The sequence below is a fragment of the Aquarana catesbeiana genome, linkage group LG13, assembly GCF_042186555.1.
Source record: "Aquarana catesbeiana isolate 2022-GZ linkage group LG13, ASM4218655v1, whole genome shotgun sequence".
Taxonomy (NCBI): Eukaryota; Metazoa; Chordata; class Amphibia; order Anura; family Ranidae; genus Aquarana; species Aquarana catesbeiana.
The window spans coordinates 63,374,234-63,398,313 of NC_133336.1; the positions used below are offsets into that span (position 1 = coordinate 63,374,234).

The 24,080-nt window shown below is 42.4% G+C and overlaps 1 protein-coding gene across 2 annotated transcripts in view; it reads left to right on the forward strand.

Moving 5' to 3' along the window:
• Positions 1-24,080, forward strand: part of HIF1A (hypoxia inducible factor 1 subunit alpha) — a 65,350-nt gene that overhangs the window by 26,621 nt on the left and 14,649 nt on the right. The window contains exons 2-7 of one of the 2 annotated variants that reach the window (XM_073610820.1): positions 10,644-10,834; positions 14,989-15,134; positions 15,231-15,315; positions 18,621-18,733; positions 20,189-20,391; positions 22,418-22,524. In XM_073610820.1, coding sequence (XP_073466921.1) covers positions 10,644-10,834; positions 14,989-15,134; positions 15,231-15,315; positions 18,621-18,733; positions 20,189-20,391; positions 22,418-22,524 — 845 coding nt within the window. The remainder of the gene's footprint in view (positions 1-10,643; positions 10,835-14,988; positions 15,135-15,230; positions 15,316-18,620; positions 18,734-20,188; positions 20,392-22,417; positions 22,525-24,080) is intronic. The other variant, XM_073610821.1, reaches the window with a different exon arrangement.

Sequence of the window (24,080 nt, forward strand, 5' to 3'; positions counted from 1 at the left end):
ACAGCTTTACCCCGGATACCTGCATACTTGGATGTGTCTGTTTTAATCATCAACCATGTGAGTTGCTAAATGTTGTACCTTCATTAAATGTAACCATATTGCTACACTTAGAGGCGCCTCTCTTCTGTTTAAGGCCTCATGTGCACTGCTGCTGCTAAACGGACGTTCAGAGGCAGTTGGGCACTTTTTTTTTTCAGCTGCCCCTGAACTCATCCAATGTTCTCTTTGGTGTACATGTACACAGGTTTGTTTACTGTCGTTTTTAGGCAGTTGCGTTTTATAGGCCTTTTTTTTGAAGGCCAAAGTTTCAGACGCTAAATGCGGTAACCCATGTTTAGCCGCGTTTCGTTCATAGGTGTTTTTCGTTTTTGGCCATGAAGAAAAAAAATTTTTTATTTTTTTATTTTTTTTTTAAACACAGCATGTAAACGCAGCAAAACAGACAGTTTAAATGTAGGTTACTATCCGTCAAGTTAAATCGTCCCGTATACATGAAGCCTTATACTCCATTGTGACATGGCGCTACTTGTATATCAAGACATCGCTTATATATATCAAGTACAAATGTTTTTAAAAAGTTTTGCTTGTCTTGCAAAACGCTCTCAAACCAAGTTTTTACTGTACTTACTTTCAACCTGGAAATCTTCACTGTTTCTCTGCACTGCACAGCTGTTGTGCGAAAATTTCCTGGCAATGTTCTATGTCTATTGCACGTGCACACCCCCTTGTTCTGTTCAGTCTTGTGCCTGGGGCCCATACTCCTTTGAACTTCTAGGGCCACCATTAATGTAGACAGGAATGAGTCAGAGGAGCTGAGTGGGAAATTGTTGGCTGAACAGTGACTCTACTCTATCTGATGCGATCACTGTTAAGGTATTCTGACTACAATGGGTGCTGGTTGTCAGAATACAAAAGCTGGTAGAGGGGATTATTGCTCCATCTATGCTGTTTAGCATGGATTGAGGACTCTTTACTTTCTCTTGTTCAGCCATTGGGCTGAATGAGGGAAATCTATACAGAGTATGCCTAGCCATTGCGCTCCCTACCCAACCCCATGGCAGGACATTGTGTTCTGACAGAAGTGGGCTATTGGCTGCAGCCACTGGTGATCCAAAAAATTTCCCTTCATCACTTTGCCAGCAGTCTATCAAATATCTGATTTTTGTCATGTGATGAAGGCCAAAACACTGATTGAAATTCGGTCGGTCCAGCTCTAAGCTTCCCATACATTAGTGTATTTTTTTACATTCAACCAGCGGGTTGAACCAATGAAAGGGCTTCATTTTCCCATTCACATACTCTAGGTGGGTACAGGAATCCTCCCCGCTGAGCCAGACCTCCCCACCCACCTCCAGAATGCGCTGATTGAGTGAAAAATTTCCAACAGGGCGATTGTACAGAAGCCGATTTCCGATCCATGTATAGCTGGCTTTATTATTTAAGTATGTGGCTTTCCCTGGGGGGGGAGCTTTAAGGGACTCCCTTCACTTAGTGATGTTCTTTTAAGCCTGAAATGGCAACTGGAGCAATTATCAGTAGGGTGTTGCATGTTACACATATAAACAAGCTGTGTTGACACTTGCTTGTGGAATTGGGCCATTTGACTTCTTTTTGAATGGTTGGTTGAAGCCATTCTCCAGGACACGCATTTGATATTGAAGCCAGATCTAACACTTAAGTCAAAACGACCTCATTTTATATTTAAAGTGTCTCACAGGACAAAATAAATGTAAAATATATTAAGGCATAAGTGCAGCCAAAATAAAACAGACAAATTAGCACAAGGGACATAACCTGCGGTGAGTAGAATGTGTCGCTTGTGATTCCTCTTTAATAGAAATCCCCCCTCAGGTTTATGTGCCCCTCTAAACCCCCTGTAGGCTTCTGGTGCCACGGGGTTTAATAGAACTAAGGGGCTGTCACGGGATTTCATTAGCGGAGTCCGTCCCTTTTTTCCAGCTGCTCTATTCACAGAAGCCATACTTAAACATCTATGACTGAGCCTAGGTTCACACTTATGCGAACTGGATGCGGATTTCCCCACATCCAATTAGCATGACAGGAGAGTGTGTCCGGCTCTCGATAGAGCCAGTTCACACACCTCCGGGGTGGCCACAGTCCACATCTGGAAAGGACCCTGTGCGTCTTTGGTTTCCAATTCAGGTGTGAATTCGGGCAAAAAATGTGGACCTGAATCAGTGAACAGACACGCATTGGACCCCCTGCTGTGAGCCGCGGACGCAGCATGTATGAACCCAGCCTGAAACGGGATCTAAGAATGGAGGATGGGTGGATGATGGGTCCGCCCCCTTCATTTTGTAGATCACGTTTCATTCATAGAAGCTGTAGTACAACTTCTATGAATGGAGCAGCCGGTTCTGTTGATGAGCCTATGACAGCCCCTTGGTTATTAACCCCTGCCACGCCAGAAGGTTAAAGTGTTACTAAACTCGGGACCCTGCATTCACTATATCTGGTCTCCCACAATACACAGAATGTGGAAATGCAATTGTTTTTATAAATATAAACTGCTAAATAGCTTTTCTCTTCAGCGGTATATAGCAGTCTCGCGACCTCTATCAGAGCCTGGTTAAAGCTTGTAAGAGGAGTTTTCATTCTGTACTGACTGTCCTATCAGGATGCGGGTCTCCTGACCCTCTGGGCAGTGCTGGTTGGTCCTGTGCTGATCACATGCACCCTCCCCAAGAGAAGAAAAACTCTCTAGCCATACACCGCAAACTGAGCATGTGCAGCCTGTCCCCTGGCTCTGTATTATCAGGAAATTATACTGGGGACGGTGGAAGGAGGAGAGGATCAGAGAAGACGGGATCAAATAGTCTTTTTACACAATGCAGAGGATTAACCCCTTAGGTTCCACCGTGTATATGCAGTAAAGCATGCTGGTTCTACTGACTGATCTTACTGTTGTGGGTTTAGTAACACTTTAAAGGTGGGGGGGGGGGGGGGGGGGGAGTCATGTACAGATTGGGATTTCAACAAACAGAAGAGGCATGGACACAAGGGACACATTCTACTGACTGTAAAGCCTAGTACACACTAATTGGTCTTTTTTTTTTTTTAATTTTCATTCAACCCAGCGTGCTGAACAAGAAAAAACTGCAGAGCTCGAGTGGAGCCACTGCACTAACTATGCTATATAAGTACAGTGATCTCCCCTGCTGAGCTGTTGTGTTCTGACAGGGGGGCGCCCTCCCCATCAGAACAAACTGGTCAGCGCTGATTGCTGATCGGTACACCTTTTTCCATCATGCCACTGTTGGATTGGTTGCTGTAAACATGGGCTGAATGTTGGCCGGTTTCTATTGAACTGACCAATACCACCCAACATTTGGCTCATGTGTACAATCTTAAAGTGATTGTAAACTCTCGGTGTTACTTTTATGGGGAAAAAAAAAGAAAAATGTCATACCTGCTCTGTTGCAGTGGATTTGTACAGAGCAGCCCGCATCCTCCTCGGGTCCCTCGTCTGTGATCCTGGCCCCTCCCTCCTGTTCAGTGCCCCCACAGCAAGCAGCTTGCTATGGGGGCACACGAGCCGAGTCACAGCTCCCTGTGTCCATTTGGACACGGATCCCCGTCCCCCTCCCCTGACTGACTAGCTGACTTTGACAGCAGCAACAGCCATTGGCGCCGCTGCTGTCTCAGCCAATTAGGAGGGAGAATCTTGTACGGCTGAGACACTCGTGGGCATTGCTGGACAGAGAAGGACCTCGGGTAAGTATTAGGGGGCTGCTGCATACAGAAGGCTTTTTATCTTAATGCATTAAGATAAAAAAAACTTCTGCCTTTACAACCACTTTAATACTACATTGTTTTGCACAGAGCAGCCCTGATCCTTCTTTTCTGGGGTGCCCCGGCGGTGCTCCTGGTTCTTCCTCCTCATTGGGTGCCCCCACGGAGAGCCGCTTTCTATGGGGGCATCCTCATGAGTCCCTCTGCTGCACCCATTGACACAGACAGCAGGACTCAGCCCCGCCCTCGGCTCCCATGTAATTGACCGCAGCGGGAGCCAATGGCTCCTGCTCCTATCTATCCAATGAGGACCCGAGACAGCGGCTGGAGCCACTGGGCTCGTGCTAATCACTGGATTGATTGGGTTCAGGTATGAAAAAGGGGGGCTGGGGGGGGGGGGGGGTTTGCTGCGGCGGCAGATGAAGCACAGAAGGTTTTTTCACCTTAATGCATAGAATGTCAATCACAGCCAGTGAGCCAATGAGGAGAGATCTGGGGAAGCAGGGCAGAGTCACTACTGTGTGTGTCTTATGGGTGCATAGAGCAGCGGTGCCCCCAGGGCAGGCAGCATTCTCTGGGGGCACTGCTCGAGGGGGAGGAGCCAGGAGTGTCAGTGGGGGACCCGGAAAGAGGATTGGAGCTGCTCTATGCAAAACTACTGCACAGAGCAGGTAAGTATGTATGTGTATATATGTGTGTGTATGTATGTATATATATATGTATATATATGTGTATGTATATATATATATATATATATATATATATATATATATATATATATATATATATATATATATATATATATATATATATATATATAGTGTGTATGTATATGTGTATATATATATATACATATATTCTTTTAATGTCACTTTAACTAGCTTGTAATATGGCAGTATATTAAATACAGAGGCAGGTATGTATATTGAATTGTATGCTTCTATAGATGGAAATTTTCTACTGTATCAAGACAGATAATCCGAGTTTGTATTTACAATAGTTTATTTGAGCACAGACTATTTGCTGCTTGCTTTTTGTTTTTGTTTTGTTATTGCTTACCCATACAGTTTCTTATGAAATTATTTGGCAAGTTAACATATGGAAATGTGACCTTATTTGGTCACCATCTGTATCTTGATCTTTCTGCAGATCTCTTCTGGTAGTTTTTGAAGAAAATGCCCTGTAAACTATGACCTACTTCCTGCTCAGCCTGAGGCGGTGTAAAGCCATTTGCAGGAACATTATGTGCCAGCTCTATTGTAGATATACACCCTATATTTTGCACACTGACTGGGGTAGATTCCACATGTTAGGCTTTGCATTGCACAATTCCCAGATAACATTTTCTTTTATACTGGCTTCTTTTTTTAGTGTTAAAGTGACACTAAGCGGAATCCTTATTCTCTAAAAATAATCCATACACATCCACAACTTGCTGGCTCTGTAATCTATATTTTATGAAATTGTTTCTTAGTGTGTTTTTCTGTAATCTGTAAATTCCTGGTGTGTGTGTGTGTGTTTTTTGTTTTGTTTATTTTCAGCTGTCAGAGGACGGCTGCATGCATTCTTCATGGTCTCATTGTATGTAGGAGTGTAGCCACCCTCCCGCTTGCTCCTGAGATGGCCTATGGAGTAGTTTGTAGTGTGCATAGAGATGTGAAACTTACCACAACTAAAGCGCACTGCTGGTTCCATACAAATGGAAGTGAGCGGGAAACGGAGAGGTTTGGGAGTTCAGAGGATGTTATTAGAAGGCAGAAAAACCACAGTAAAAAACTAATGATGCATGGGGTTACAGGGACATAAGTAGATTATTTTTGGAGAATAAGGCTATTGTTTGGTGTAACTCTAAGGCCTCTTTGACACGGGTGATTCATTCAGGTCCGCCTATCAGTTTTTTTTTTTAGGCAGACCTGAACGGACGCTCCATAGACCTCTATGGACCATCAGATGTCAGCAGTGACATGTCCGCCCGCTCTGATCCGAAAAAGTGTGACGGAGGAAAAACCTATTTTTCCATCCGTCATCGGATCAGGTGACGGCGGACTCTACGGTCCGTCTTCATCCGATCCCCCATAGGGGAGAGCAGTGCTCTGACAGGTCCGTCCCTGCACAGTGTGCAGCGATGGACCTGTCATCTGCCTGCTCAGCGGGGATCCACGGAGCGATCCCCCGATGAGCAGAGCAGGCTCCGTACACAGACACGTCCGTGAGAAGAAGCCCTAAAGCAGTGTTTATCAATGTTTTTTTCACGTCAAGGCACCCTTTAAAATTCTCAACGCCCCACCCCATTCTAAAATTTAAAAAACGAAACTACTAATTTTACATAATGCAGCAACATCCACATGTGTAGGACACCCAAAATTAGAGGTGATTTAGTCTTCCAAAGCAAAATGCACCTTTGCCCACTTGGCACGGATTAGTATGTCAATGTTTCTCTTCTCCATCACTCAGCTAATGTGTCCCCAGTGTTGACGGAGAGGGGAAGATAAGGGACAAACCAGAAAGTTGTGCAGGTGCAAGGTTGTAATAGTGTGCAATGAAAACCTGTGGCTTTATGGGACTAATGGGTAGGCTTGATCCACTTGCTGGCTTGCATACAATTTTTATAGACATTTTGCCAAGGCACACCCTGATGACAGCTGAAGGCACCCTGGTTGAAAAAGGCTGCTTTAAAGTACAACTAAAGGCAAAACTTTTTTTCTCTTCTTTTTTTTTGGATAGAGTGGAAAGGGATTAGAACCCCTGTCAGTTTTTCTTGCTGTATGTGCCCACTTTAGGGGTTTTACCCTTATCATTGAAAGTACATGAAAAGTAATAGAGGGGAAATCTGCCAATGGGGACACTAGTTCTGGTGACCTGGAGGTCCCCCAGGGATTCCCTTCATTTGCAGGGTTTTCCTCTCACTTCTACATTGGAGAGGATCCTTAGTCCTGTGTAAGCTCTAACCAGAGCAGTTTTTAGGTTACACCAGTCCTCTCTCTTCTCTGCTCCTATGTGTTGACAGCGATTGGGGAACAAGGTGCCTCCTAGAGTTTGCTTTTACTGTCCTGATTACTTTGGCTTATATGTATATTTTTGTGTGTTTGCAATCTTCAGCTAGTTAGAACCTACTTTTTAAAAACATGTTTCAGTGCAATGTATCATCTATTGCCCCGTCAACTTAGAGGAAATTCCAGGAAGCTGAACAATTCATGCCTAAAGAATGAGCGTGGGGTTTGGGGGATGTCAGCATGATGGTTTACTTCTCTTACATCATTCGGCTTTGTTTTTTGGGGGCTGTGAGTAATTCTTGTTCTAGTGACTGGAAAGTAATACTAGGTGACATACACGGGGGTTTCAAAGCAAATACTGTTTCTTTTCAGGAAAGTGATTTGATATTGGGCACACTAAAGCTGATTTTGGTAAAGGATTTGAAAATGTTCACACAATAAATGGTGTTAATTATTTCAGCAGGACTGGAAAATAAGTAAAATAAGTGAAACTGAGATTTTTCTTTTCACATGATTGTACAATGTAGTTTTATTGTGTAAAAGTTCTCAAGTAAAAAAAACATGTTTTTATTGTAACTTAAAGGGGTTGTAAACCTTTGTGGTTTTTCACCTCAATGCATTCTATGCATTGAGGTGAAAAACCTCTTGCAGTGCAGCAGCCCCCCCAGTGCCCCCGTTTTACTTACCTGAACCCTCTTTTTCTCGCCCAGGGAATGAGCACACCAGCTCTAGCCTGTCCTGATTTGGTAGATTGATAGCAGTGCAGCCATTGGCTCCCACTGCTGTCAATCAAATCCAATGACACGGGGCCGCGTCATACATTCGGCGGCTATGGACGTTGAATGCTGGACTTGGGAGCACACCTGCAAGGTAACCCCCTAGGGGGAACTACTTCCCCCTAGGGGGTTATCTGATGCGAGGAGGTGCCGCGAGAGCCTCCGGGGGACCCCAGAAGAGCAGGTTCGGGGGCTACTCTGTGCGAAATGAGCTGCACAGTGGAGGCAAGTATGATATGTTTATTTTAAATTACAAAAAAACAAACCCTTACAATGACTTTAAATTGGTAATGACTTTTGCACTTGCCGAATTCTAGTTGTTATGCTTTTTGAAAGTAATTTTGGACACCATTGTCTAATTTTATTGGCTTGCTTTGTGTCCTGAAGGTTTATGCTAGTTCTGTCGTTCAGTGAAGACTTTGTTATTCTGTGTGTTGTGTTTTTTTTTTTTTTTTTTTCTTGTAATGGTTTTAATGCTTTTGTAGCAAACTCTTGGCCAATACATTGTCAGTGGCAGTTTTTTTCCACAGAACTCTTTTGGTATTGTAAAAGTAGCATTAAGCACCATACACACGATCAGAATATCGCACAAAAAAATACAGATTTGGAAGCGATCGTGCGTTTAATGTGAGCGTTATAATTCGTCTGATCATCTCACTATGTTTACTAGGCTTTAAAGTACTGTCATTGTGCACAAAGACTAGGCAGCAAGCAAGGAGTGTACTAAGTTCAAAATCTACCTGTTCAATTATCAATTTGTGAATGCTCCAGTGAGCCAAAAATGATCTTTCCTTAAATTCGGAGTCTGAAACTAGGCAACCTGCCCCAGGTATCTGCACATACCTTTTTCATATCTTTTCTCATACCGTGTTCTCCCACAATCCCACAGTACTCTCATGTGTAAATTTTCTTTTAGCGCTTGCCCCCACTGCCTCCTGCATCTCTCTGTTGGCCCCATGTCATAGAAGTGGGCCAACCGGATGATGTAAAATGTGTTGACCAGCATGTGGACAGTGTGATGCTTACATGAGGGCTCTTTGAGATTAGGGGCACCCTGGGCCCTGGAGTAGACATGTAAAGGTATGTTTATATATCTGCTTTTGATAGGAGGCCAGTTAACTAGTTGTGTGCTGTGAAAGGCATGCTTAAACCCTCACTATTGCCATAAAGGCTTGCATACATTGTAGCTCAATGGCGGTCAACGTACTTATATGGGGGGGGCCCTCAGGTCTGGCCCCAGACATTGGCAGAGTGCTGCATATCACGGTATATTCAGTGAATATATTACAACAAATGCCTGTCAGACTGAAGACAGCAACAGGAGATGGTCAAATACTAAAGACATTCTATAGAAGCTGTTGGAAACTGGGAACATGCTTCTACTGAGAGTCATAGGCTGGAGACATTAAATGAGATGGCTTCTATGAAAGTCAACACTTCCACATTTTGTAAGTCCTACAGCCCTCCTAAAACCTTCTTTTAGGCTGGATTCACACTCACAGCAGGGGATCTGGTTTGTTCTGTTTTCGGTTCTCTGTGTCGGGTGAATCTGGTCCGATGTTTCGCCTGAGTTCAGACCTGAAATAAAGCCAAAGACGCACCGGATCCTTTTCCAGTGCGGACCGCGGACGCTCTGCAGGTGTGTGAACTGGCTCCATTGAGAGCTGGTCAGTCTCCTGTCATGCAATTCACATAAGTGTGAACCCAGCTTTAAACAATATTTTTCCTTTTACTGTCTTGAGTAAGCACCTAAACAGACCAATATCTGCAATGGGTGCTGAGAACCACACGAAGTGCCAACGATCTACAGGTTGGGCCCCAGGCTTTGGATTCTGTATGTTGGGTTCACATTTGACGTCACTATAAATATCAGTGATGCCTCTGAGATCCATGTAGATGTGCTACACACAACCCTATATTTGTGGTGGTCTTGCTGTTACGCCATTTTTTTAACACATTTGTTTCTATGAAGGGAGTTACTGTCATTTAACTTACATTTAATTTTCCTGTCATGGACTTTCAGGTGGAAGTAATTTGGGCTCCTGTAAAGCCACCCAGCCACTTCCACAACCCACTATCATTCATGTTTCGACACTGAACTTAGTGAAGCTTTTTAAAGCAGTGCCAATAGACAATTGTGGTTAACAGAGTTTGTTAATGTTTCACAGGCATGCACAGTTTTAAGGCTTGACATGTCGGGTATCCATTTATTTCTTGCAACATCACTTTTTCATTTACCAGAGAACTGACTGATCTATTGTGTTTGTGTGCACTTAAATTTTACAGTGTTGTTTGTTTTTTTTTTTCCCTGAATAACCGTATGTGCTAATATGTGACATAAATTTTATCTGCCACCATTTTATTCTCAGGGGTCTTTGCTTTGGGAAAATATAAGCTGTTTTAAGGGGTTTAACTAATCTTCAGTCCTAATGTGCAATTATAACATGTACAAAAACAGAAAAAATGGCTTTGGTAGAAAAGTGATTAATGCCCATCTCCATGTTTAAGATAATTTTAAATCCCTTCCCAAACGCATGTCATGGGTATCAGTGTTGCATGTACGTAGCCTCAGTTATATATACAGTGTACGCTGCTGTGTTCTGGCAGAAGGATGGGGACTTCTGTCCTGCTCCCGGAACTAAATCGCTGCTCAGCCATTCACAGGACGGTTTGTGGTTTCTGAATGAATACAAAGCTATCTCTGATTGGCTGAGGTGGAGATTGTGACATCATCCTCTCCCTCTCTGCCTCAGTCAATCACAGGAAGCCTTGTATTCAGAAAATACAAAGCTTCCTGTGAATGGCTCTGCAGCGCTCAGCCTGACTCAAATCTTGTACTCTGGGAGTGAGGGGGAAGTCCCCTTCCCGCTGCTGGAACACAGTGCTCTGCACCGTATGTAGCTGATGTATGTATAGTGCACACAACTCAACAGACACTGCATGTGTTCCAGAAGTAAATGGGTTGTTTGGACCAGCTTGGTCCAAATTAATTCAAGTTCACTAAAACCTGGAGTTAGGCTTTAATATGTTAACCAGTAATTTATGTTGTCAATTTGCAGTTAGTGTAGTGAAATTATAGTGTCAAACAAAGTATGAAGAACATTAATCTTATCATTTTCAGGATCAGTTCGGAGCGACGGAAGGAGAAATCTCGGGATGCTGCAAGGTGTCGAAGAAGTAAAGAATCGGAGGTCTTTTATGAACTGTCCCACCAGCTGCCTCTGCCCCACAATGTCAGCTCTCATCTTGATAAAGCCTCCATAATGAGACTCGCCATTAGCTACCTGCGTATAAGACGGCTCCTCGATGCAGGTGAGATAAAGTCTAATATTCAGACAGTCTGAGTTGTTGCAGCTTGTTCTATCAGTCCCTTGTTTTTGCTTTAAGTAGACTTGTACTGATATGTTGGTGTTTCTAAAGCCAGAATGTTTTTGTTTTAGATAATCTAGGTCTAGGGAATGGATAAAACTCCTGTGAGGTTTTCAGTGTCCAAAGTGAAGTGAAATAGCCTTAGTATCACAAGAAGAGATGTTCCATTGGAAGGTTGTACCTTCCTGTTCTGATTATGACTTTAAAATTTTGATTTTTTTGCATCACTATCTATTCCAGGAACTGTGGTCACCTGCCATCACCGCCAGCAGTAACAACTTGACAAGAGTTTTGATTTTTCCCACTTAATTTAAAAAAAAAAAAAAAAAAAAAATCCACAATGCCAGTTTTGAGCAAAGCCCTTTTGCCAGGTCACTGGGGGGGGGGTTACAGTGTGTGTGTATATGTCTGACATGCTGACTTCTGGCTGTCAGATGGAAGCAATCCAGTTCCTCAGCAGCAGCTGGATTGCTGTCATTGTAATGGGTGCCTGCCATGTATCCCAGGCTCTGATTGCCCATCTGCGGGCCTGGCGCTGGCATGGCAGGTGCAGCCATGTAGAGGCGAGGGAGCTGAGCGGGCGTGCCGTTTGTGTCTGTGCCGGGGCTACGTGTGCGTCCACTTCTGTGGGCTGCCTGCATGCAGCTCTGGGGTGGATGAACATGCATCTGCCAGCAGCTCTGCATGAAGAACAGCACTAATCTGCCTTTTGAATGAGCCCTAAAATGTTTGTAGCATCAACTACATACAGTATAGTATTCTGACAGTGGGATTGGGACTTCTGCCTCAGCCATTCAGTGGAAGCTTTGTATTCCTTACTGTTCCTAGAAGACAAAGCTTCCTGTGAATGACTGAGCAGCACTCAGTTTTGACTGTTCTGGGAGCGGGATGGAAGTCTCCGCCCTACTGCCGGAACACAGCGCTGCCAACTAGCATTATGAGAAAGAGAGGCCAGTTAAGGCAGCCTATATATTTATTTCATAACAGGGTTTCTGGTAGTGAAATTTCAGTAAGTATTTGTGACTTTGCGTGCTGCTTAATCCTGATTTGGTGCAATCCCTCTATTTCCTCTGCTGTTCAGAACAGCTGGAGTAGTTTAATCACCGCTAATTAAAAGAAGGTTTATCTTCAGTTTTTCTGCTTTCTAAATGGCAGTATTCTATTGAGGATCAGCCTGACAGCTGGTCTGAAATGGTGTTGAAGAAAGCAATCATTCAACCAAAGTATAACATGACTGTCAAGTTGTTTTTGGCCTTGTGCATGCAAGTCTCCCCTTGTCTCAAGTTCCTCTGGGATTTATAGGAAATGTAAGCATTAAATTAAACGTTTTGTATTTTGATTGTAAACTTGTAGTAGTTGATATAGAAATCTAGCATTCAACAATCCAAGCTACAAACTGATTTCTGAGAAAACAAGCATTAGATTGGAAAAATACATTTACCCTCCTACCAACTCCAACTACCTAAACTTCCCAGTGGATCTGGTATTTTCTATTTAGACATTTGATCACATTAAGGGACCAGGGTATATATACAATGTTATTGCTGCAAATCCTAAAGCACTGGGTCTTTTCTGGACTACAGCAGCAGATCGATGCAGTAGTTAGGCAAAAGTTTTCATATTTACAGGTTTCCTTTAACTTTAATAACTGAGATTCAGCAACCCATAGGAACACAGGCTTACACCCTTTGGGCAAGCACAGGAATTGACAAGTTATCTGTCAAAGCCTGTTGTTAACAAAGATTAGCCAATCATGTGTGAAAACTGGGGCAAGTCTCCCTTCTCAGGTCAAGTTCTGATCCATTCTGTGCTTAGCCCTTGGTCAGTGGAGATTAGTGTAATGCTGGATACATAAAGCAAGGAGCATGTTTTGCTAAGAAGGAAAGTGATTCTAAACTGCTTCTTCCTTTTTTGTTTTAATAGTAAACATATCATACTTGCCTCCTCTGTGTTGCTATGGTTTTGCATAGAGCAGACCTGATCCTCCTCTTCTAGGTCCCCCACCAGTGCTGCCAGCTCCTCCTCTTTGGCGAGTGCACCCGTAAGAAGCTACTTTCTTTTCTTTCTATGGGGGCCCTCGTGCATGCTCAATCTTGCTCTGCCTGCATCCATAGACACAAACCACATAGCTCGACCACGCCTCCGACTCCCTCTTCACAGGATTTGATTGACAAGCAGGCTCCGGCTGCTGGCTCTCTGTCCTGTGAGAAAAGAGAGAGTGAAAAGAGCTTCTGCTCTTGGACACAGCACTGGATCGAGCTCAGGAAAGTATTAAGGGAGGGGGGATCCTGGTCACAAAAGGCTTTTTTTTTTTTTTTTTTTTTTTTTTTTTTTTTACTTTTTAATGCAGAGAATTTGATCTTTTACATATAAAAATGTGCATGTATTTATTTAGGGAATGTAAATCAAACGCTTTTTTTTTTTTTCCTCCTAACTTTGGATAGTGTAGACAGTGCTGAAGACTGTCGGGCTTTCTTTTCTGTTTCCCTGTCTGGGAGGTTTTGCTACACTTACTGTGTTGCATGCACAGAACTGTAAGGCCCCATACACACTATTAGATTTTCTGCAGATTTTTGTCTTCAGATTTACCAAAACTATATAATATGAGGTCAAACGTTAAGAGTTTCAGCTTGTATGCAATCAGGCAGGCCCTTGCACTACATGGTTTTGGTAAATCTAAAGACAAAAATCTGCATAACATCCAATAGGGTGTGTGGGGCTTTAGTAAAAGGAAATCTGTGAAGCTGGCCACAGAATGAACAAAATCCCCCATCCACACATTCAAGGTGGATGAAGGAATCCTCCCTGCTGCGCTATTGTATGCTGAATGTGGGGACTCCTCCCCTGTCAGAATACACAGTGCTGCAGCTGATTGGCTGCAAGTGCTGATCAAATGGAACCTTTCCAGCATTCCTTTTTGAGAGAAGCCAACCGTTATATCTACTTGTGTCTATCAGGAACTGCCATAAATGGATCAAAAATTGGTTGGTCCCGGCTGAACCAGCCAAATTTTTATCCACCTTTTTTGGTAAGCTTTACTTGTCTGCAGCACAGCTGTTCCCTTTTTTAAGATTTTTTTTTTTTTTTTTTTAAGACTTTCCCCCACATTCTGGTCCTGTGACCTCAAACATTTTGGGCTTGCTATCACTTTCTGGTATGGAAACTGTGGTCACCAGGACAAGCCTCGTTGGTTCATTTTCCCAGGGAGGACAAAGACTGCAACAATGGTTCTAACCCTCCCTGAGTTTTGTGTCCTTGCATGCACTGTTATAGGATTACTTGGCAGACATATTCTAGGATGACTACACTCAGTCTACCCACATTGTTTAAAAAAACTCTATAAACGTGCATATGTTGCCTTTGCGTGACTTTCCAGTGTCTGCTCCCATGACAGTGAGGTTTTTACAAGTTTTTATCTACAGAGATTTAAAAACTGCTTCATCCCCATTCAAGTTAAGTACTGTACTCTCTATAGCAGGTTCCTGAGTATTCAGCGCATTTTAGAATTTTAGAGTTCTATTCCAAATCGTGATTTGTTTGCAAATAAATGGATAAAAAATGCATACAAGGAAGCTTTTATTTTTTATTTTTTTGTTAGTCTTTGTAAGTGCTGGCGTTATTTTGAGGGAGCAGAAGTCCAGTACTTTTAAGCTGACCAGAGATGGATCCAATCCCTGCTGAACTGTCTGAGATTTTATCTCTCTATGAGCAGGCTGATTGCACCTAAGTCGATCTATTAATCGACTTGGGTACAACTGCCATGTCGGATTTTAGGTATGTGATTATTGCCAGTGGCTATGGCTTCTAGCAGTAATCTGTGTTCTCCTGGCAGGGACAAGTCCCTGTGATGGGGAAATTGAGCGATTTTTCTCACCCACAACCCGTGAAAGAAAATATCATCTATGGCCAGTTTACCTACCATTTATTCAAGCTGAGTTTTATGTAAACTGTTAAAGCACCGCTGTAATGTGTATATATATATATATATATATGATGGTGACATGGTTACAATCTTTGAAATTTTGCAGGTTTTTTAACACGTTATGCTCAACATCTATAGATGTTTGTTTTAACCTAAATTGCTCTCGGCCCTTTAGGTGATATGGATGGAGAGTCTGAAATGGAAAAACAGCTGAATTGTTTTTATTTGAAAGCCTTGGAGGGATTTGTTTTGGTCCTGACTGAGGAAGGGGATATGATCTACCTGTCTGAAAATGTCAACAAGTGCATGGGACTCACACAGGTATGGATGGGGTCATTTTATACTCCCCTGTTGTATGTGATGTTAGATCTTGTTCATGTCTAATATCTTTATCTTTTTTTTTTTTTTTTTTTATAGTTTGAGCTGACTGGGCACAGTGTGTTTGACTTCACTCATCCCTGTGATCATGAGGAGTTGCGGGAGATGCTAACATTTAGAAATGGTATGTACCTTTTGAACTTGTGCAAATGATCATTTACATATCCAAGTATAGACTAATACAAGTAATCTTACCTTTTCATATTTTCTTGTCCATCTCCAGGCAGTTTTTTTTTCCATGCCAGCAATTAAATAGAAGGGAGGGAGGAGCCTGGATGCCTTTTAAAGTAGAACTCCGGGCAGAAATATGAATGCATCATTGTAAAGGTGCATTTATATCTTTTAAGCAAATCTTTGTTCTTTCTACTGATTGCTATCCAGGTAGTGATATAATCATCCTTTCTTTTACTGGTTTACATCACACTTTCCCCTTAACTTCCTTTTCATAAGACCAGTGGCCATTTATGCTCTCCATCCCCCTGGCCACTGGTCTTGTAACTTTCCCGCTGTAGTACTTTAGACAATGAGCGGTGACAGAATTACACCCAACACACTATAGTGGGTGGATCCTGATCTGATCCACCCCGTTTATCTGCATTCGTGCCTCAGCTCCGTCTGCAGACACACCCACAGCCCTCAGCTCTGCCCACACATGCACCCATCGTGTTTACATTTTACTTGGCATCATGGGAAATTAAAATTTATATAGCGGTGCAGATGTGATGTCTGGCTAGGTCTAATGTCGTCGTCCTGGCGCTCGGAAGCAAAATGATTTTGGATGTAACGCTATGACATCACAGTGCTATAAATTTAGGGATATCGCAAAAATTTCTGATAAAATTTGGCAACAGTTTCATTGGGACAGCAGAGGGCATCTTGTAAATATTAAAATGGTGATGACCCAAGTAAGGAAACCGGGGTCAGACAGGAAGGAGCTCCAAATGGAAAAACACACCGCAGAGTATAAATCTAAATGTTATTAATAGAAACATGTATGTCGGTAGAAAAAATGTCAAACCTTTACCACACCATATAAAATGCATTCATGACAATGTTGTCAAGAGCAACAATTTAAAAAACAACCCGGGCTCACAGACATTCATCCGATCTTACCAAAAAGGGGGACACTTATTGCACAATGATGGAAGAAAAAAAAAATCAGCTGTCAGTATGTATCACCGATGGCCAATAGATGTAGCAGGGGCAATGGTACCAAACTGCGGATGTAATCCAAATCATGTGGTGATAGTTGGATATGAATAAACCAGCACTGAGAAGATCTGATGCTGAAAGATTAGGCAGTCATGAAACAGCAAATGTGATGCAATAGGACAGCCAAAGGGGGAGAAGGTGAAGGACAGGTAAAGAAGCACAGGTAGGGAGACATATCAGCGTCGCTGTACAAGCGCCTGCGATGCAATCAGCTCCAGATTCCTGTGGTATCCTGCTCCTGGATGATACTGTGTGTATCTTCACTCCCTGAAGTTAAGGCTCCAAATAGCTGCAGTTATCAGTGCCAGACGCGGGTGCCAATGGCAGAGACAAGTGGATGGCGCTGTGTAATCCAAATGATATGATACGGAGCGGCAGGTGTAAAAGCCACATGAATGAGCGATGCATGCATTTCGCTCACCACGTGCTTTTCGTCATCTTGTAAATATAACCGAATCCTGGAGTTCAGCTTTTAAGCCGTATTAAACCCAACAGCAAACATTTCTGTACCGACGCTTACTAATTCTTAGATGTGATGGCTGCTTTGGTTTTACTCTTTAGGTTTTCTTTATTTTCACCTGGTGATCTGACCAGTAAGTCTGTTCAACAGAACAAGCTCTCCTGCAAATGTAGCAGAGTGAGACAAACCATTTACCACTGACAGGGGAGCTTACAATGATCGGCTTTTATTCATATAAAAGCTCTATCCCAAAAGAAAATAATCTGTTGCTATAACTGCAGTGTCAGCTGGAGTTTGGCTTTAATTTTAGAGTATATATATCTCCTAATATATAGTAACTGACAATGCTGCTGTCTATAGGTGCCCCTGTGCTCCTTCATCCAGAGTGGAGGCATTCTAATACAGGAGGTGTATTACTGGCCATATCACCTGTTAACAGTGGAAAAAAACCTTAAAAAAAGAAAACTAATGCAGCCACCACATCTGATTAAGTTACAATACATTACACTTTCGTTTTTGAGTTTAATATGCTTTATGCTACCTGGTCTATTTACAATGTGTTTTAAAGTGACGAAGTCACCAGGATAGACTTTCTTAAAGAGGAAGTAAACCCTGGTGGGTTTTACTTCCTCTTTATTTCCCTGCAAAGGTAAAGCATAATGGGCTACTATGCATCACATAGTAGCCCATTATGTGTCACTTACCTGAAACCGAAGCCTGCGATGTCCCCACTGACAGGGAGTGTCCATCTTCAACCCCTCTTCCTTTCAGGGCCGCGAACTCTGGCTCTATGACTGGCCGGAGTCGCGTGACGTCACTAATATATAGGCTAACCTGTAGGTAAAAGTGGTTGTACAGGGTTTACAACCACTTTAATATTCTCATTAGAATGCCTTGAAGAAGTCCTTTTTCCAGCTCCTAATATACTAATTCCCAGTTGCTCAATAAAAAACTCTGTAATTCTTTAAATCCTCCAATACTTCTGGGAGTGTCAGAGGCATTCTGAACCGGACAGCAGCAGCTGCTCCAAACCAACAAGTAATGGGTCAGCAGTTCTAATGGGAATCGAATGAAAATGCCCGGTCGTAATAGTTTAATTTATCAACCCTTTTGGTTCCTATTTTGAGAGCAGACCTTGAACAGCTCGACACATCGGGGTATAATCAGAAGTTCTTCGCTGCATACATGGTTTGGGATCAGTGACTACAAATACTGAAGCAAGAGGGGACAGCCAGGCAATCAGCATTTTTCAGAAGGTGACTGCAACCATCATGTTCCTTTTTTAATGACAGATTCACAAACTGCTAATTATAAGACAGTTTTGTGATCCAGGTCTGCTACAGAGAGCAACAAAAAGTTAACCATGTACACCTAAGTATCTTATCCTCTGCCCAATTTCTAATATTTTTTTCAGGAATAATATATGCATTTCTCAGACACAGGTAAGTTAAGTCAGTGATGTCCATTCATAGCCGATTCCTGGTGATGTAGTGTGTGGGTGACTGTGCTCATTTTGGCCACTTTCACATGGGTATACTATAGCTTACGCACATGCAAGAGCTGTATTTGCCAGCACAGAGATGCATCTCCCAGAAGTGAGGAGGGTGAACACTCGGGTCAATAGGCCTTTGGCTGCTTATTTTCATTTTTGCATTTCTAAATGGTGAAAACGCTATATAAATCAGTTTTTTTTTTTTTTTTTTTTCTTCTGATATTTTAAATTATATTAATCAGTTTCAATTTTATATGTGCTTTAGGACCATCAAAGAAGGGTAAAGAGCAAATCACAGAGCGCAGCTTTTTCCTGCGTATGAAGTGCACCCTGACAAGCCGGGGGAGAACCGTGAATATAAAGTCTGCCACGTGGAAGGTAAGAGACCTGCTGTATGGTTGGCACAGGGACTACTCTGGCAAAAAAAAAAAAAAAAATTATATTTATTCAGAACAGGTTTAGTGAAAAGCACATCGATGAATTTGCAGTGCAATCAGCCCATTCCACGTGCCTTATATAGAAAAAGTCCAAGCAGAATTGCTGCACCTAAAATGTATTAAATAAACAAATACAAAAACATATATTTATAATATTTCATGGTTGTGTGGGAAAGGTTCAAACTTCTGTCATGTTCTTCTGGCACTACTGTCACCTTTTCCCCTCATTTCTTAGGTCACTGAGACAGGAAGTAGGTGGTGACCTCCTCCTCATTAAAGCAGAGCTAAACTGAATCTGAGCACCACAAACTGAAATCGCTATTTAATTCATATTTATTATTCAAAGCCCATTCACCCATCCATCTCTCCATGCTTTATTTTGGCAAGAAGTCACTTTGAAAAACACCCTCAGCATTTCTGACTGCAGCCATTTTGAGTAAGGGTAGATGATTCATGTAGCATTTACTTCCTGGAATCCATCTGCCCTTAGTCCAGGCCTGTGTTTTTATCAGAAAGCCGCTACCCATCAGAATATGTAACGGAAGTGACGTTCAGGCACGGCCATCTTGGTACACCCGCACTCGTCCGCAGTAAGCCTACACTCAGAAGGGGACATCTTTTGACACCTACTGAAGTCTTGCATATTTTACACTTAGTTTTACCAGTAAACTCAGCTTATATAGTCGAATACAGTATTTGGAAGTCCGTGTGACTGTTTAGATTTGGAATTTTAAAAGCATCGGCAAGCCTGCTGATCTGACAGGTTTGCTAATCTGACAGAACGCTGCTGCTTTTAAAAACCAACATTGTACGTTGTAATGTAAAAAAACAGTTTAAAACAAGTAAATATGATATACTTACCGATTTTTACTAATGCTAGCAGCATAAGGATTAAAAATGGTTAATGCGGCTTGAGAGAGTTTTGGTTTTGCTTTAAGGTCACAAATTGCCGTAAAAAGCTGAGAATTTCCAATGGCTGCATCTGGTATTTAACAGAAAAGCTGTCAAACATATTGACTGTCATGTTCTTCCAGTAAGAACTTTTAAAAAAACACCATTCCTTAGCTTCATAATGGGTTTGTGCCAGAAGGGGAACTTCTGCAGAAAGGAGTGGTACTCACTGCTGGTTACACTGCAGGTATGAGGATATAAATAGGCAGAGAGATCCACATTTAGGTGTCACGTGGCCCACACGTCAGCACTTGCTGGGGGCCAGCTTTATAGGGAGTTGTAGAGAGCACCTGAAATCTCAAAATATGAACCTCCTAAAAGTTGTCATTTTATCAGTATAAAATCTATAGCTTACAAACTGGATAAACTGCAAAACACAAGGTGTATATATTTGCATGACCTGCTGAGCATCCAGCAAAATCTTGAATCTTATTTTGTGTTGTAGGTTCTTCACTGCACGGGGCACATGCGTGTGTATGACAGCTGCAACAGTCAGAACCAATGTGGATATAAGAAGCCACCCATGACCTGTATGGTGCTGATCTGCGAACCCATCCCTCACCCATCAAATATTGAATTTCCATTGGACAGTAAAACCTTTCTGAGCCGCCACAGCCTTGACATGAAGTTTTCTTACTGTGATGAAAGGTGTTTAACAAATCTTATCTTTGAGTATATCAAAAGCTTTGCAAAAATGGAAACCTTAAAGTGGTTGTAAACCTCAGTCATGAAATATGAACAAAGCATATCCTTCTATAGTGTGTACTTGTCTCAGTTAAGAGCACCAAGTGTCACTTTTGTCTGCTGCCTCATTTCCCTGCTATCAGAATGCATCACTTCTGACAAGTTTTCCTGACACCAATAGAAAAATGGTGTTGGGGGAGGAACCTCCAGCTAATTGACAGCCTCAGCTATGTTGCTGTGTGGAGTGGGATGTGTCCCTTCCATCCAATCAGCTGTCAGAGGCTTTCCTCACTGAGCTCTGCAGTGTGAAACCTCAGCTCTCCTAACCCCCACCCCCTTTTTTTTTTTTTCTTTTCCTTTTTTTTTTTTTTTTTCTTTTTTCCTTTTTCTTTTTAACTCTTATAGACCAGCTTTAAAATTCAGCACTCTGAATGGATGTTGAGACGAAAGGGCTGCAGCTAGACAAATGCAACTTGTGTAGGAGGATTTGTTTAATCTCTGTGTATCACCTGAGGCCAATCACTTTGCTGGGTTTATGTAAGGGTTTACAACCGCTTATTGTAAAACAGGATTGCCACCTATTGGTCGATAAGAGTAGCAATGGGATATGCGTGTCTTTGAAAGCTGAAGCTGAAATCTGGTTGCTGTGTGTTTCTGCACAGCCTTACACTTTTAAATGTAAAACAGGCTTGATTTGTATTTTACAGCATTGCTACCTGGTAAGTTATTGTAAACGTTTAAAGTCTGTAATGTTATTTTCCTTCCTCCTTTTCATCGCACAGTCCTTCTGTGTACATATGGTAGTTAATGATTGATATGTTGTTGTAGAATTTATTAGGTGTCAAGTCTAATCTTGGAGGGAGTGACTTTTTTTTTTTTTTTTAAACCTTTACCAAAAAACTGCCTGTGCAGGTAAGTGGCATCTGTGGATAAAAGCAAACTGTGCAGCTTTGACTAAAGTTGAATAATGCCCTTGCTATAGATGTAGGCCATTTACGTACCCCCTTACCTGCATAGGCAGTTTTATAGTAAAGGTGAACTAGCCCTTTAGGGCATCAAGAATTTTGATAATTTTCTACAATATTAAAGGGATTGTAAAGTCTGTTTTTCACCTTAATGCCTTCTATGCATTAAGGTGAAAAACCTTCTTTGCTGCAGCGCGACCCCCCCCCCCCATTTTTTTACCTGAGCCCATTGGCTCCAGCCGCTGGCTCCCATCTCATTGAACAGATTGATGGCAGCGGAAGCCTGTCAATCAAATCCAGTAATGGGGGCGGTGGCCGAGTCCCACTGTCTGTCGTTGGATGCAGCAGCAGGACTCGGGAACGTGCCCACATGGGTGCCCCCAGAGGAAGCGGCATGCGATGGAGGGGAGGAGCCAGCAGCGCACACTAGAAGAGGAGGATCGGGGCTGTTCTGTGCAAAACCCTTGCACAGAGCAGGTAAGTATAACATGTTTGCTATTTTTATTAAAAAAAAAACAAAAAGCAAATCTTTACAACCCCTTTTAAGGGCCCGTTTTAATTAATGCGTGTGTGTAGAGGCGTGTTAATAGTTTCTTTTCTTTTATGATTTGGCCTGGACAGCCTATTAACCAGGTTTTGTAAATTGTTGCCATTGCATCCAAACATACGTTACATGTGTTGCCATTAGCTTCTGTGGGCATTCCAACGCACTAAAATGCAGACAGGTTTATTTTTCAAAATGTGCATCATTGCAGTATAGCAATGAAAACGGACACCACTTGGGGAAGTTGGACCGCTAAATTGCAGCACATGATGCAACAAAACACAACAGTGTAAATGGGCCTTAAACCTGGGTGCTCGCTGTATTTTTTTTTTTTTTTTTAAAGGTGCATTGACTGGCTCTGGAGACTCATCCAGCTGCCTATTTTCCTAGGATTGAAAATTTCTTGATTAAATATACATTTCTCTTCAGGCTTCAAAACTTATTGTGTTTTTTTTTTTTTTTCTTTTTTTCTTTTTTCCAGAGTTACGGAGCTAGTGGGATATGAGCCAGATGAACTTCTGGGACGGTCAGTGTATGACTATTATCATGCCCTGGACTCTGACCATCTGACCAAAGCACACCATGACAGTAAGTGCTGAGAGGAGTATACACTTATCTCTTTTCTGTTTAATTCTCTGCATTCATATTAGTAACTGTTACTGAGATAGAATTGGTCGAACACATAATGCCTGCACTAACCCTTAGGCTTCGTTCACATCTCTGCATTCTGAATCGCAGGCGGAATTTCCGCGATTACGCCTGGGATTCAAAATAGTGGCAAATCGCAGGACGGCCGCGATTTTAAAGCTTTTGTACTTCTTTTGGGCGTCCCGTGATTCTGTTTGCCTGATTTTACCGTGATTGTAGCCCATCGAGTCGCGGTAAAATCGCACCGCGATTGGGGTACCATTGGAAGTCACATGGAACACATGGACATCCCATGATTTGCTTCTATTTCGAATCGCGGCAATTCTGCCCGCAATTCAGTACACGGAGATGTGAACGGAGATTTAATCTTCTCCTAACCTCCCCAGTATTGCTTGGTGCAATTAGTGAAAGAGTTGGTAGAGCACTGAATTTGGGTGGTTGTAGGGAACAAAAGAGAAAATCTGCTGTGCCTCCTTTAGCCTTTTTGTTGCCGACTTAATTTAAATTTTAGTGACCGGTTTACAATTCAAATAACTTATCTTTCTCTCCACATTTTACACAGTAATGAGCTTTAAGGGAAGATATTTGAAAGCCAATTTATGTAAATAGCATACAATCTTGTTTATAATGACCCTGCAGTAACATTAAAAGTTTAAATAGCCAGCAGTGTTGGAAAGGAGGCACACGAGGTACCAACCTATATACTCATATACTTGGCTCCTTAAGCCCTGACACTCCTTTGCCACAATGGCATCCACCTACTGTCTTTGAGTGCTTTCCACATATACTGCCTATTGAACCATTTTATATGATTACTGTCACAGTAACCGTGGTGTGGATACCACGAGTGACATCCTGGTAATCAGACCTCTCAAGTGTTTGTAAAGCCTTGAGGTTGTTTTTTTTTTTTTTTTTTTTTTTTACCTTTTTAGACCCCTTTTACACTGGGGTGGTTTTCAGGTGCTTTGGCGCTAGTAATAGCCTATGCAAAGTGCCTGAAAACCGCCTCCCATTCATTCCAGTGGGCCTTTTCACACTGGGGCGATGCACTTGCGGGACGTTCCAAAAAGTCCTGCAAGCAGCATCTTTGGGGTGGGTTGGGAGCGCTGTATTTAGCGCTCCCAAAACGCCCTGCACATTAAAATAAATGGGAAGCGCCTTGAAAGCACCACAAAACTGGACTTTTTACCCTTTTTTTGGGAAAAAAGTGCCCCGCTAGTGGCCCGCTTAAACAGCACTAAGGCACCGCTAAAACGAGCAGCAATTTAATGCAAACAGCCAGGCACTGCAGTCTGAAAGTAGCCTAACCACTTAAAGCGGGGTTCCACTCAAATTTTTTACTTAATCTTACCCCCTTCAGTTAATTGCATAGATGTTCAAATGGCGCACGAAAAAATTTTTATCGCTGTAATTACCTTTATATTGTACTTTATTGTGGCACTTTATTGCCTTTCCCCGGCGCCGCACTTTCTCCTGGGAGCTTAGTGTCAGGCTTC